The sequence below is a fragment of the Salminus brasiliensis genome, chromosome 1, assembly GCF_030463535.1.
Source record: "Salminus brasiliensis chromosome 1, fSalBra1.hap2, whole genome shotgun sequence".
Classification (NCBI taxonomy): Eukaryota; Metazoa; Chordata; class Actinopteri; order Characiformes; family Bryconidae; genus Salminus; species Salminus brasiliensis.
The window spans coordinates 3,652,105-3,668,851 of record NC_132878.1 but is presented as its reverse complement, the minus strand read 5'-3'; the positions used below and the strand labels follow the sequence as shown (position 1 = coordinate 3,668,851).

General features: G+C 36.0%; 1 protein-coding gene across 2 annotated transcripts in view; it reads left to right on the top strand.

Annotated features, from left to right (window-relative positions):
* Nucleotides 1–16,523, top strand: part of lhx3 (LIM homeobox 3) — a 23,907-nt gene extending 7,384 nt beyond the window's left edge. For both annotated transcript variants that reach the window (XM_072692712.1, XM_072692711.1), the window contains exons 2-6: nt 6,199–6,370; nt 8,075–8,277; nt 11,039–11,190; nt 15,050–15,221; nt 16,093–16,523. In XM_072692712.1, the coding sequence (XP_072548813.1) occupies nt 6,199–6,370; nt 8,075–8,277; nt 11,039–11,190; nt 15,050–15,221; nt 16,093–16,523 (1,130 nt within the window). The remainder of the gene's footprint in view (nt 1–6,198; nt 6,371–8,074; nt 8,278–11,038; nt 11,191–15,049; nt 15,222–16,092) is intronic.
* Nucleotides 16,524–16,747: the final 224 nt, after the last annotated feature.

The following is a 16,747-nucleotide window of genomic DNA, read 5'->3' as shown; positions in this document are numbered from 1 at the left end:
TTTTTTCTCTAAAAACAACTTGTCATTGTCTTGGTGGTTCGGTGGTGATTTTTATCAATAATTTATGAATAGTTCTGACCAGAAGAGGATGGGTTGGGTCCCCCCTTGGTTCCTCCCAAAGTTTTTTCATCCAGATCTGAGGGGGCTTTTCCTTGCCACTGTCGCCATTGGCTGCTCACTGGGGGTCTTCGGTTTTCATATCTTCTGTTGTTGATTTCTTGTCTTACTGATTGATATGCTGAACACCAGTCCGATAAAAAAATATACTAATAAATCTGATTTGATTTGAAGGTTCCTCAAAGCACCATAAGAGGTTCTGCCACAGCTTCAATGGATAAATGTTATTATGGGATATTGTTTATCATTAAGCATAGCTTAGCATTTTAAGCAGTTTTTTAAAGGTTGAATGGGTTGAAAATCTTCCTTCTCATCCAACCTAAAAGTGTTGGACGTTCTTTAGTTTGAAACTGTGGGTGAACCTCTTATGGTGCTGTAAGGAACCTTCAAAAAAGTGTTTTAGAAGAAAAGGGTTCCTTGGAGGTTCCTCAAGCCTTCAAGCCCTTTCAATGTGTGCTTTAAAACCACACAGTTAAAAATACTAAGATCCTTGAGAAAATTATGGAGGTTCTTCAAGTTGAAACTGTGGGTGAACCTCTTATGGTGCTCTAAAAAACCTTCAAAAAAGGTTTTTAGGAGAAAAGGGTTCCTTGAAGGTTCCTCAAGCCCTTTCAAAGTGTGCTTTAAAACCACACAGTTAAAAATATAAGATTCTTGATAAAAATGATGGAGGTTCTTCAAGTTGAAACTGTGGATGAACCTCATATGGCTTTAAGGAACCTTCAAGAAAAGGTTTTTAGAAGAAAAGGGTTCCTTGGAGGTTCATCAAGCCCTTTCAAAGTGTGCTTTAAAACCACACAGTTAAAAATATAAGATTCTTGAGAAAATTCTGGAGGTTCTTCAAGTTGAAACTGTGGACGAACCTCTTAAGGTGCTCTGAGGAACCTTCAAGGAACCCTTTTTCATGAATAAGAGCCTTGTCAATAAGGTTCAGGAGCATTGCCTCCGTGCTTTAGCGCATGCATATTCCCAAAAGACTCTTATGCAAATATTTTGGCAGTTCTGCGTAAACTGCATGCACAGTCTATACGTTTTAATGCACACGTGCTGTTTTTATTTACTGCATTTACAAAAGTAATGCAATACACAATAAATGCGCACGCGCAAAAAAATGTTTAATATTTAAGTAGATTTAGAAAGAAATTTGTTGCGCAAAACCTTGAGCTGATGTTCGAGGTAGGTGTGTAGAAAACGCACGCGCATTCTCCTCTTATGAGAAGTTCAGGTAAGCTGTGAATGAGCGTTTATAGTTATATTGAATTATAATTATAATTTTTTAAATGTAAAAATCGATTAAAACATTTTTTTTTCATTTAAAAATGTGTTATTTTATGTCCTGGGAGGCTGTAATGCATAATGCATGCTCCACGTGCACCTGTCCAGCTCGCATTGTGTGTGTTGTATGTGTGTGCGCGCGCACTCATTCATTTTGCATTAACACGTCCGAAAGAGAACGAAGCACACACGGGAAACTCGCGCTCTCTTACTGTATTACCATACGTGACGCAGTTAAAGTGAAAGCACGTGATTGCATACAGGTGCGGGTAGTTTGTAGCTCGAGCTTTTCTGCTCTTTTTAATTATATAAAAAAAAACCCGAAAAGCTCGCGTCCACTTCAATTTTTATTTAGTTCGGCACTCCGCGCGCTCAAAACACCAGAATTATTAATGACGCGGAGCTTCATAAAATAGCCACTCCCGTCACGCGGTGATGGAGGGTCTAATAAAGCATAGGGATCGTTAAAGCATCACGTGTTTTCATCTTAATCAAGTAAATCGGTTTAAATGTTGAATCCAAAAAATATTTGTTATCTTAATCAAATAATCCGATTTAAATATCCAGTCTAGTAATAAAGTTTGTGTTTTTATCTTTACCAATATTTCGGTTGAAATGTTGAGTCCGAAAATAAATGATGTGTTTTCATATTAATCAAATAATCCGATTTATTTGATGTTTTTTATTTTAACAAAGTAACCAGGTTTATTTGATATATTTTGATCTAAATCAACCGGATTACTTGGTTAAAATAGAAAACATCAAATAAACTGGTCTGTTTTATATATTATATAACAAATTACTTGGTTAAAATAATCTGATTTATTTCACGTATTTTATTATAACATAGTAATCCGGTTTATGCTGTATATTTTATCTAAATAAGAAAGTCATGCGGTTTAATTGTCTTAATCTTAATCCAGTTTAAATATGCAGTCTGGTAATACATTTTGTGTTTTTATCTTAATCAATAATTGGGTTTAAATGTTGAGTTCAATAATACATTATGCGCTTTTATAATAATAATAACCTGGTTTAAATGTTGGGTTTAATATAAAACCTAAAAGCTTTAAGGGTTCTTTAATAAAATGATGATAAATGATTCTATAGAGAACCATTACAACTCATATAACCCTGTTATAACTTAACAGATCTTTTTACGAAGGTCTGTCTAATTAGGCTACAAATCTGATGGTTGATTATTATTATTATTATTATTATTATTATTATTATTGTTACTACTGTTATTGTTATAGCAATAATAACAGTAGTAGTGATTGTATATTATTCTTATGTATTATTATAATAATAATAATAATAATAATAATAATAATAATAATAATTGTGTGTGCTCTCATTATGATGAACCTGGTTCTGGTGGTTAATTAAATTAAATAAAATCTTGTATGACGGAAAACAGACTGGTAGGAGGAATTAGCTGAGCAGTTGGTTTTGTAAACAGCGCAGTGAGGAGGTGCAGTGAGGAGGTGCAATGAGGAGGTACAGTGAGGAGGTGCAGTGAGGAGGTGCAGTGAGGATGTACAGTGAGAAGTTACAGTAAGGAGTTGCAGTGAGGCGGTGCAGTGAGGAGGAGCAGTGAGGAGGTGCAGTGAGGAGGAGCAGTGAGGAGGTGCAGTGAGGAGGTGCAGTGAGGAGTTGCAGTGAGAAGTTACAGTGAGGAGTTGCAGTGAGGCGGTGCAGTGAGGAGGTGCAGTGAGGAGCAGTGAGGAGGTGCAGTGAGGAGGTGCAGTGAGGAGGTGCAGTGAGGAGGTGCAGTGAGGAGCAGTGAGGAGGTGCAGTGAGGAGGTGCAGTGAGGAGTTGCAGTGAGAAGTTACAGTGAGGAGTTGCAGTGAGGAGGAGCAGTGAGGAGGTGCAGTGAGGAGGTGCAGTGAGGAGGAACAGTGAGGAGGTGCAGTGAGGAGGTGCAGTGAGAAGGTACAGTGAGGAGGTACAGTGAGGAGTTGCAGTGAGGAGGAGCAGTGAGGAGGTGCAGTGAGAAGGTACAGTGAGGAGCAGTGAGGAGGTACAGTGAGGAGTTGCAGTGAGGAGGAGCAGTGAGAAGGTGCAGTGAGAAGGTACAGTGAGGAGCAGTGAGGAGGTGCAGTGAGGAGGAGCAGTGAGGAGGAGCAGTGAGGAGTTGCAGTGAGGAGGTGCAGTGAGGAGGAGCAGTGAGGAGGTGCAGTGAGGAGGAGCAGTGAGGCGGTGCAGTGAGGAGGAGCAGTGAGGAGGTGCAGTGAGGAGGTGCAGTGAGGAGCAGTGAGGAGGTACAGTGAGGAGTTGCAGTGAGGAGGAGCAGTGAGGAGGAGCAGTGAGGAGGTGCAGTGAGAAGGTACAGTGAGGAGGTGCAGTGAGGAAGTGCAGTGAGGAGGTACAGTGAGGAGGAGCAGTGAGGAGTAGTGAGGAGGTACAGTGAGGAGGTGCAGTGAGGAGGAGCAGTGAGGAGGTGCAGTGAGGAGGAGCAGTGAGGAGGTCCACCTGTCCGACAGTGATCTCCCTCTATGACATTTTCTCTCCAGCTGATTTTGTTCTGAAGTGAAACTCAGTTTGTTTGATCAGGAATGTCGTGGGTAGTTTAATAGATGTTAAATAAAGGAGTGACGTAATACAGGAGTGACACAGTGACGTGTCTAGTTGATGTTTTAAGAGGTAATGAGTGAACAAACGATCTGAACACTCCAGCTAATGTTAACTCCTCCTCCTCCTCCTTCTGCCGGCGACTCGGTTCTGAATGTGGAATAAAATACAGTGCAGAAGTTTGGGTACCTCTGCGGTCAAAAGACACATTTCCCAAGTAAACGTCACGCGCAGAAAGCAAATCCAAACATAAGCTTTTTCCACACAATTTATTTACTAATAATTTACTGAACTGATTTGAGCAATTAACCATGAACTAATTAATGTGAGGTTACTTTGGCACGCGCCACATTTATTGTTTACTTATTTTTTTATGTATTAAGCTGCGTGTTTAGTGCATATTTCTAATTAATTGATTTATTTCCCGCCTGGATTCAAAAAGCCCTGTTTTCAATACTGGTATTCAATAGGATTCGCTTGTATTTGTGTTTGAATGTAAAGATTAAACCGAATTGCACTCCGGTAAACGTGCTCCACGTGTAAACCGACAGATCAGGCGCTAAATTAATAAACCGATTAATTATTAATGTGTATTTTTACTTATTAACAGATTAAAGAGCGAACCAAACGACTAACACCCAACATTAAACGAGGTTCCTGCCCCTGAATAAAGGTGTGAACTCAGTTCTTCAGCACAGCTTTATTTTTACTGCAAAACAAAACCGGTTTGATGTTGATTTGAATCCGTTTCAATTCAATTCAAATCCGAGATTAAAGTCAAGCAATAACTGGAGTAACTCACTGAAAGGAAGTCAGCTGTTTCTGTGTTTGATTGGTCCAGAAAAAAACAAGTGCTGTTCCTATTGGCTCCCGCTGCCACACATTTGCATATTTCTCCTCGTGCTTCCCATGTTGACAAAGTTTCGCATATTTAATCACTTTTAAACCGAATTAAAGCTGTGATTAAATTATAACTGTTTGAGAGGAATTCTGGGTAAATGTTCACACTTCTTTAGAACTGAATCTGGATTTGTTTAAGTAACGGAATAAATCTGTTTATCAGCAGATTTAGAATCAATAGGTTTTAGATCGTTTGTCATATTTAGTAGAACGGTAACTATGACGACCAGATTTCATATTATTATTGTTACGTATTTTCTATGCATGTGAAAATAAGCTGATAGAAGTCTGAAAGGTAGCCTGGGCATACTGACCCAGCTGAGGGTCATATTTACGCAATTTGTTATTATTAAATTAAAATATTTTAAGAATATTTAGGATTTTTAGACGTTTAATTTCCCGCTAAATTTCAGTTTAATTGCACAAACGTGTCTCAGTCTCTTTACTAAATAATGAGTTTTGAAACACTGCTTAATGACTCAGCCAAAGAGTCTAAATTCAAAATCTATTAATTCAATATCTATTATTTGATCTAAAAATCAAATAAAAATGTAATACTGGGAGAAGAAACGTCTAGAAGCTTCAACCCAGGTTCAGTCATTTAAACATAACTGAGACGCAGTGATGTTGCCTGATGATTTAGCACACAAATATTTACAATGACGTGTATATATACATTTACATATTATCCTATGCAAAAGTTTAGGCACCCTGGTCAAATTACATGTATAATTAATGTTGTAAAGTCAAGTCACATCTTTTACAGAGACACACCTCCAGACACTCTGATGCACAAGTACTGTTTATTTACTGCTTATTTGCAGATTGCAAATGTGCAAAAGTAATGGGACATTAAATACTGTATATTTATTTCAGTAAATGCAGTAAATAATTAAATAAAATCAGGTTTGTTCCTGTAGAGGATTATATATTCACTTATTTACACATAAAAAATGTAAAATCTGATTTGAACAATAGAAAAAACCTTGGCACAATTTATCTGTCATCCAATTGTGTTAAAACTTGTTAAAATGTAGCATTTGTAAAGCTAAAATGAGCAGATTTTGTCTTTAATTATGATTATGATATTAAAACATATTATATATGTTATATATATATATATATATATATATATATATATATATATATATATATATATATATATATATACCGTATATATACTGAAATTCTACAATTCTATCTGCTGTGAAAACTACTTCAGTAAATAAGTAGTGGTATGTATGTATGTATGTATGAAGTTATTGAGTTATTGATAAATCTTTTCTATGTAATTGTTGTTTGAATAAGCTGTGTTTCTCTCTCATGGTCAGATATCCCAGTGTGTGCGGGCTGCAGTCAGCCCATAGTGGACCGCTTCATCCTGAAGGTGCTGGACCGCCACTGGCACAGCAAATGCCTCAAATGCAGCGACTGCCAGAGCCAGCTGGCCGAGAAGTGCTTCACCAGAGGAGACAGTGTGTACTGCAAAGAGGACTTCTTCAAGTGAGACACACTTTCACACAATCTCTCTCACCCCACTCTGACTCCCCGACAAGTGTCGTTCAAATAATCAGTGCTTTTAGATTGAAATATATTATTTATTAAGAAATCTTTGACCAGAACTTCAGTAATACACTCAGAATTACAGCGAACATAGCAATCAGTGCTATTAATGAATAGTCAATCATATCAAAATGAACATTTACTTAAAAAGTCCAAAAAACATCAGAATTACATATATATATATATATATATATATATATATATATATATATATATATATATATATATATATATATATATGCAAATATATAACAGCAATAGGTCTGTCTAGATCAGTTGTCGGGGTTTCTAGCTCTTAATATTGTGATAATTCCCCAATAATGTAATAATCCCTGAAATATAACAACATTTAAATCTTTAATAAAAATTTAATTCAGTAATAAAATCCATTTCATTACATTCGTGATCAATATCCTGTTTTATATTATAAGGTTTTATTACTTAATTTATGAATTAATTTCTCTACATTTGATTAAGGTTAATATTTGTACTTTTTGAGCAAAAGTTTGGATAATAAATGACAAGTTGTTGATGTTCTAAGTGTAAATAAGTGAAAAACAAATTGTCTACAGGAAACATTTCTGCACATTTTAAACATAATTACCATGAAAACTGAATTTAACAGCCTGAGAAATACATAAAGCACACTGTAATTAATGTGCCATTACTTTTGCACACAGACATGCAGAATGTTAAGTTCAGTAAATAAACAGAAATTATGCTGCAAGCTACAGAAGTGTGTATCTGTAGATGATGTGACTTATTAATACTAACTAATACTAATACTAATATATATATATATATATATGTATAGTTATATATATGGTTTTAGTATTTAGTTGACTCTTCATGTGAGCTTTTGGGTAAACACACACAAAACTATATATATATATATATATATATATATATATATATATATATATATATATATGTGTGTATATGTGTATATGTATATATCTATATGTGTGTGTGTGTTTACCCAAAAGCTCACATGAAGAGTGAACTACATAAAGAAAAAGATCAAAGCAACTTAAGGCTAAAGGTTAGTTTAAAAACTGTGGGGTGTCTAACGTCCAGAGGCTCAAACCAACATACAGTAATTTCAACATTATTAAAAGACAATCTACGTAATTTAGCACAGAAATGTACAAACCCTTTATTTTTATTTTTAGTAGCTGTTCAATTGTAAAAAACATACATAAATAAATAAGTGTTGTATAAAGTGCTCAAATAAAATGTGCTAATATTAAAAATTCTGATGCTCAAAAATGGTTGATAAATATTTCTTCTGGATTTTGAACTTGTAATTTGGTAGAAATAAAATGTTATTAATTTCCATAAAATTCAAATGTCATTTTATTAACTTTTATAAATTATTCTGTTAACTCACATTTTACTTTTTTTAAACAACACATCTCCTTTGATCCACACTGTGCTCTGCTATACAAATCTCTTCCTAATCAATATCAATATTTTGTATATATTTGTTATTTTTGTTGGGGTGATTGTAAATGTTTCCGCTTTGACCCGCACTGTGCTGCTGCACTGCTGTCTGGGTGGGTGTGTAACTGATATGGTGGTCTGGACTGAAGCAGACACAGATCCCTGATGAGCTCGTCTTTGTCTCTCTCTGTGTTTGTAAAGGAGGTTTGGGACGAAGTGTGCAGCGTGCCAGCAGGGTATCCCCCCTACTCAGGTGGTCCGCAGGGCCCAGGACTTCGTCTACCACCTGCACTGCTTTGCCTGCATTGTCTGCAAAAGACAGCTGGCCACAGGAGATGAGTACTACCTGATGGAGGACAGTCGACTGGTCTGTAAGGCGGACTATGAGACGGCCAAGCAGAGAGGTGGGTTTAAAAACACTGAAATTCATCAGCAAATATGAAATTTACATACAAAAAAATAATTAAATATGTTAATTAAATACATAAAAAAAACACTTTTATCTTAGAGGAATTCTTTGAAGCTATTTTAAATGTTTTTTAATTAATTATTTAAAATGTAAATACATATATAAATTACACATTATACGTTATATCTCTCTGACCCTGGTAGAAATTTTAATTTTTGAATGATAGAAACTTAATAGTATGTAACACCAAAACAGACACAAATATTTATGATATCTGAACTGTGGTGTAAATCCTAATGTAAGAGGAGAAGTCAACCTTTTTGACATTGTGTTAATTTTAATGTTGACACAATGTTTTGTTTAAAAACTCAAATTGAAGTTTACCCTGAAAAAAAACACTGATAGAGCTGGTCTCAACATCTTAACCTAATAAAATAATAAATTAACAACAAGAAACATATAACTAATTATGCTATCTGATTGATCTTAATGTAACAGTAATGGTTTTGATGACTAATTCAAAATGTGGGTATTGTTGAAGTTGATTTACATGATAGAATTAAGAGAAATATTGGCAACCATCTACAAAATGTATCATAATGATTCTCCGACAAACAAAATAAAAATATACAATTTTGATCTAATTTTATTAAATAAATGTTAGTTTTTAAATTTTAAGAGGTCATAAGAGGAAAAACACAGAATTATGCTAATTGAACTATAGTAACAAATATATTTATATGTTAATATATATATATATATATATACAAAATATAGTAAATGCTTGACCTTGAAAAGAAAATAATAAATATTTCATATTTCTTAATTTTATATACAGTCTTTTTTAAAAGTTTGTGCATAATTGAACAAACCTATATATAAACATTTAAGTGTCGATGCACATTTTAGCCACATTTGTAAATATATACTGAGTTTAACAGACAAAAATTACATATTTAATGTGACATTTTATAGTAACTTTAAAAACACACCTTTTTTGTCCTACAAGTGTGTTACCTTTGACTGGGGGTGTCAACACTTTTGCATTAGACTGTATATATATATATATATATATATATATTTAGATTGGGCCTGTTTCTAATGTCCAGCTGATAAAGGCTGAAGTCTATTTTGTTTGACATTCAGAACAGCTCCTTTCTAGGCATTTAATTGTTTTAACTTCTTTAATCCGATGACCTCATATAGATCGGCCGCTTTTAACTGTGAACTTAATCTTCCTGGTCGTGAGGTCATCCATAAGCGTTTGACCCAGCCCAGCTAATTGCATGCTGCCAGCCTCCGAATCGATAGCAGCCAGCGCAATGCCTGCGCCCCTCCAAGAGCTGTACAAATGGTGTTTCAGGAGGAGATGAGCCTGGTAGAGGAGCTGGTGTGTGATATATAGACCCGGTGACTGCAGGGACAGAGTAATGCATCAGCAGCTGCAGCCTTCTGTAGAGGACTGCAGTTCTGCCAGCAGACCAGATCCCAGTGAGCTGCAGAGTGCAGAGACCCTCTATTAGCATGCAGTGTGTTCAAACAGCACACAAGGCACGGGCCAGGATACACACTGTAATCTGTACTCTCTCTAATGTGGTCACTGGGTAATTATGGGGGTTATTATAATCACACCATAAGCATACATGAGCTACAGTGCGCTCTGTAGAGAAATAAAAGCAGGCCTATTTCCTATTGGTTTGCCTGACCTCAGATCTGTCCAGAGGCAAACAATGCTTATTTTAAGGGATTATGGTTAACAACAAAAAATAATAATAATAATTCTAATTTTCATAATTAATATTACATTTAATCACAAAGAAACCATTGTTAATTTCTCAAATTTATAACAACATTAGTTTTAAATACGTTTCAAATTGGTACAGAAGGAATCACAGCAGTTATTAAATAATTATTAAAAAATAGATGCAAAAGTATTCTTTCTGGTAATTAAATAATAGATAGTGAATAATTCATAATATATATTTATATATCAGTATATAAATAGTTCATTGTGGTCACATAATTTATGAAATTCAGAATAAGTCATAGTAGTTAGAATAGAATAGAATAATCACATTAGATATTGAATCATTCATAGTAGATGTGAAATAATTCAGAGTGGTTATTGATTAGCTCATAGTAGATACAGAAGACAACAACAAAGACTGAATCAGTCATTGTGATTTTTTTTTTAATTATAATGGTTCATTGTGGCCATTGAATATTTTAGTAAATACAAAATAATTCATAGTAGATACTGAATAATAATTAATAATGATTATTGAATAATTCATAATAGATTGTTCATTCTATATATATATATATATATATATATATATATATATATATATATATATATATATATGTATATCAGTATATAAATAGTTCATAGTAGATACTACATAATTCATAGAACAGAATATATTGAATAATTCATAATGGTTACTGAATAATTAATTCAGTATATATTAAAATGTTCATAGTGGTCACTGAATAACTTATTAAATACAGAATAATTCATAGTAGATACTACATTGATCAGACATTGATCTGACACTTCATTAAGGACATTTTAGGGCTCATTTTTATTTTCTATGTTGGTTAATAATTTATTTCATTAAATCCAATTCAGTAAATCCAACCTTATGTTTAGGCTTCTTGTTTTTGTTTTGTAATTTAAAAGCTTGTAACTGACATGAAAAGTATTTTATTCATAAAGATTATTATTCTTATTATTATTATTATTATTACTACAGAAGCTGACTCTACAGCCAAAAGGCCACGAACGACCATCACGGCCAAACAGCTGGAAACCCTGAAGAACGCCTACAACAACTCGCCCAAACCAGCCCGGCACGTCCGCGAGCAGCTCTCTTCAGAAACTGGCCTGGACATGAGAGTGGTGCAGGTACGTCAGCTTGACTGACTGATTTCATTATTAGATTTGGCTGCTTAGAGTCATAAATCCCAACCTCGAAAAATCATTAAAAGGTATGAAATATGTAAATAAAAATATATAATATATATAATATATAAATATAACATACATATATATATAAAACAGGCCTTTCACCAACACATTCTTGGCAGACAGAAGTGGTCTTCTGAACCTGACATGGTCTTCTGCTGTTGTAGCCCACCCTTTTCAAGGTTGGAGGCTCTCCACAGTTGTACAGAGTGGTTATCTGAGCTACTGTAGCCTTTCTGTCAGCTCTAACCAGCCTGACTGAGGCGTTTCCACCTGCAGAAGTTCAGATCTGCCGCTCACTGGATGTGTTTTCTTTATTACTCCATTCTGAGACTTCAGCTCTAGAGACTGTAGTGCTGAAACTCCCAGAAGATCAGCAGTTCTAGAAACGCTCAAACTCAAAATGCTCTTCTGACACCAACACTCACGCAACTCTCGAAATCCCTGAGATCACTTCTTAGCCGCATTCCTGAAAGCTGATGTAAGCATTACCTGAAGCTGCAGGACTGTACGCATTACACTGCTGCTTCATGATTGGCTGATGAGATCATTAGCAGTCATAAGTAGGCATTGCTGTTATTACAAGTGCTAATAATTAGGAGTGGTGGGCTGAAAGACCCAGATAAATAAGAGAGCGAACACCAGTGCAGTTGAATTCAGTCCTAATTTACGAGGAAATGGAGTCCAGTGAAGCGCAGGGAGCAGAGACTGGACGAAGCTCGTTAACAATACTAAACGGCGGGGCTTGCATATTGTCCATGAGATCAGGCCTACGGTGGCCATATATATTATTTTATGCATTTGCAAGGACACTTTAGCCTAAAGTGGACAAGCTTCTAGCGTCCATTACTCACTAAAGAGAGGGAAAGTGAGGAGTTGCTCTATGGCCTTGCACGATATGGGAGCTAAAGAGGCATTAGCTGGCCTAGAACACTTAGAAGCACAGTTTAATGGGATGCAATTACATGGAGGTTGAAGTTTTCCGGGCGAATAAAGGCTTTGTGTTGCAGGTTTTAACACAGAAATTCATTTGAACCCCTCAGGATCCAGTTATTAAGGTCATTCCAATAAACTCAGTCATTAAAGCCGAAGTTTGAATTGATTTATTAAATATTAAGCTTTAAAATTAGGTTAGAAATTAACTCCTTAAAAAAACATCGGTGCTGTCATGTAGAAACCTGGTATCTCCAAAATGCCAGCTGATCAGAAAAAGGATAAAACTATAAATGTCATATATAATCTGGGATATATATATATATATATTGTCATTGTAAGAATATTATACATTTATTCACCTTATATAACTGGACGCTATAGACACAATAGACACTGTCCAATAAAAAAACATGTACCTCCAGAATGGTGACGTTACAGAAGAAGGCAAGAATGCTCTTGGTTTTGAATGGAAGTCAATGTAAAATAAGAGTTTATTCCAGGTAATTTAGAGCATTTCTATTGGTCCGTTGGTCAAAATTATGTAGACAGTGCACAGGAGCAGCTACTGGCTTTAAATGATGGAGAAAACTAAAAATTGACAAAAATGGAGATGCATGTTTTTCATTGGACAGCAGCGACATTACGAAACCAACAAGACAGTTCTACAATTAAGAATATATTACTTGATAAAATTACAATAAAATAAGTAAATTAACTCCTTAACATTCGGACATTTGTTATGAATACCCATCATACTGACAGTCCAATGATTTGCAGTTGTTTCCCATGTAATCCCTTTATAATAGAGCTGATATATATCATATTTGGATGCCTATGAATTTTAGCCCATTCCTGTCCACTGAAACACCTAACAGTAACACTAACACCGAATGGCCTGAACAGAAGCGTTCAGTGCAACCCCTCTGCTCCTGAGGTGGAGGACGACTTGTAGCTGTCTGAGAGTTAATTACGTCCTCGATAAATCTTTGCGAGGCAGCGGGAGTCTGGCCGTTATGTTCTTCCCAGTGCTTCCATCTACTTCACGGTTTTAAAAAAAGAAGACCCCCACAGACCTTGAAAATTAATCTGTTCTTGACATTAATGTTGTCTTTTTCAGAGTTCCCTGAGAACGTTCCACATGACTTTAGCTGTATAGATCAATCACATATTAATAAAACAGAGATCTCTAAAGAAATGGGGGCCTAACGGGTCCCCCAAACCAATCTAGAACCAAAGCTTGATCATTTTCAGAACAGAATCCTCATATTTCTGCTTGGGGCTTTGATTGTAGCTTGGTTTACTATGTTCATTTTGTCAGGACCAATGCACAATTTATAATATCTCAGAGGAGAGCTAATAAAATAGCTAATAAGGCTAATTTCCATCTGCAGTTCCTGGGCAGGCAAACGTATAACAAAAACTAAAGACATATACGTCCAAAAAAAACATACACTATAAACAATACACAATGGCAAATTACAATAACTCACAAATTTACATATGACCCCACTCCCACACCATCAGATATGTCTACCCCAACCAAAGCAAATGCAATCAACAACCTTATTGATTAGCGTCTATATATTTTTCGAAATCCTTTATATATATATATACATATATATATATATATATATATATACATATATATATATATATATATATATATACATTTATGATTATGTTACATATGTTAAAGTATGATTATGTAAATGCTAAATGATTGATTTCTTACAATTCATGTTTTTTGTTGCACAAGTAATCATCTTAAAGCCTACGAAGGCGAGAAGTAGCTCAATGGCCTTACATGATGTGAAAGCAGAAAAAGCAATTTTCTGGTCCAGAAAAAAATATCTCAGAGGAGAGCTAATAAGATAGCTAATAAGGCTAATTTCCATCTGCAGTCCCTGGGCAGGAAAATGTATAACAAAAACTAAAGACATATATGTCCAAAAAAAACATACACTATAAACAATACACAATGGCAAATTACAATAACTCACAAATTTACATATGACCCCACTCCCACACCATCAGATATGTCTACCCCAACCAAAGCAAATGCAATCAACAACCTTATTGATTAGCGTCTATATATTTTTTGAAATCCTTTATATATATATATATATATATATATATATATATATATATATATATATATATATATATATAAAGTATGTTTAAGTATGATTATGTAAATGCAAAATGATTGATTTCTTACACAAGTAAACATCTTAAAGCCTACGAAGGCAAGAAGTAGCTCAATGGCCTTACATGATGTGAAAGCAGAAAAAGCAATTTTCTGGTTCAAAAAAATGGATAAAAAATTGGCCAAAAAATGAGACCACAGGAATAGACCAATAAAAAGAGCCCAAATAATGAACCAGTTCTACATTGGGACCAATAGTAATAAAAAAAACGGACCTTCGAGCGTGATTAAAGAATGGACTAGTTCTACATATATGGATCAATAGAAATTGAACAATTTGAAATTTGGACCAATGTTGGACTTAAAGTCCTTAAAGTCAAAGTTTGAATTGATTTATGGAATATTAAGCTTTAAAATATGGTTAAAAAAAATACACTTTTGTTGTAAAAACTGGGAAAAAAGACTATTTTTACATTAAAAAATGGATTTTAAGTCCTTTACATTCTGAGTCATGAATATTTATAATAATAATAATAATAATAACAGTCCAATAATACAGACACTAATTCAGTTCAGATCAAAAGATTTGAGCATGCCGCTGTTTAATAACAGTTTTATAAGAAAAAGCAGATGGAAAGTTGATGAGCCACGTCTGGGTTTGCACTGATGTATGCTTATATGTTCTTGTCTAACGAGCCCTGTTCATTCTCATCGCAGGTCTGGTTCCAGAACAGAAGAGCGAAGGAGAAGAGACTGAAAAAGGACGCTGGAAGGCAGAGGTGGGGGCAGTACTTCCGCAACATGAAGAGGTCAAGGGGCAGCTCCAAATCTGACAAGGACAGCATCCAGGAGGAGGGCATGGACAGTGATGCTGAGGTTTCTTTCACAGGTACATGACCACATTATGTCAAAAAGTGAAAAACTGCATTTTTGCTTGAAAGCAATTCTATATAACCTCTGGCTATTTCTATATATTGACTTCATAGACACAGAAACCTACCAGGTTTAAAATTAGTGACTATAGTCTGTAGTATTAAGACTATAGTATATCTTTTATCCCATCCACTACATCATTTTGTAATGATAAAAGTAATTAATTAATTTAGTGTTATTATTATTATTATTATTATTATTATTATTACTACTACTACTAAATAACAATGACTAATGCAATTCAAAGCATATAAATGAAAAGCAAACAGTTGTATTATTTCTATTGTTACTCTCTACATTCTCTATTATATTCCACTACCCGGCCAAAAAGTTCCCCCAGCCATTTATGCATATCATATCCAGTTTATTAATACACAGCTTTTGGGTATGAATGTTTGTGGACACTCCTTCTAATGAATGCATTCAGCAGATGTGCAAATGCACACACAGAGGGGTATAAAGCCCCCCAGCATTGAGCTGTGGCGCAGTGGAAGAACTGTGTTCTCTGGAATGATGGTGGTGGAGCTCCATCCAGTACTTTTGGGAATGAGGTGGGCTGGTAATCCTCCAGCATAACCACCTTACTTACACTCTTGTCACTGAATGCAATCAAATCTTCACAGCAATGCTTTAAAATCTAGTAGAAAGCCTTCTACCCTTGACAGTAGAGACAGTTACTCCAACAAAAGCACGATCAGCAAAGGAATAAGCAGGTGTCCAAATACTTTTGTCCGTGTAGTGTACATTGCACAATAACTGGTACATCTAACGACTGAGGTCAGAGATGGACTGCCCTGCTCACTAGTCTTCTTTCTTTGCGTGTCTAGATGAGCCTCCCATGTCGGACCTGGGCCACTCTAACGGCATCTACAGCAGCCTGAGCGACAGCTCCCCAGCCCTGGGGCGGCAGGGTGGTCCCCACCCTCCTTTTCCTCTAGATCACGGAGCTGTTCTACAGTCTCAGGACCAGTTTCATGACTTGCGAGCCAGCAGCCCCTACGGCCTGCCCCAGTCCCCAGGCTCCCTGCAGGCCATCCCCAGGCAACAGCCCCTCATCTCCAGCCTGGTCTACCCAGACTCTGGCTTGTCCATGGTGGGCCAGGGCGGTGGGGGAGCTGGGATGCCTCCTGCTGTGCGGATGGTGGGTGGAGGAAACGGCCCCAGTTCAGATATCTCAACCGGAAGCAGCGGAGGTTACCCGGACTTTCCAGCAAGTCCGGCGTCTTGGCTCGACGAGGTGGATCACAGCCAGTTTTGATGACTGTGGAGGAGGAAGAAGGTGAGCAGAAATGGCTGGACGGAATGGAGAGGCTGGTCTTGAGTGGACTCCTCGAGGAAGAGCTTCAGAGGCTGACCGTTTGAGGAATCTTCGTCACCTCACCATAATGTCATTGTCTTTATTGTCGTCTGCATGGTGCGAGGATCGGTGGTTTGGGACAGTAGAAACAACCCATGAGAAAGGACCTGAAAGTCCAGACCAAA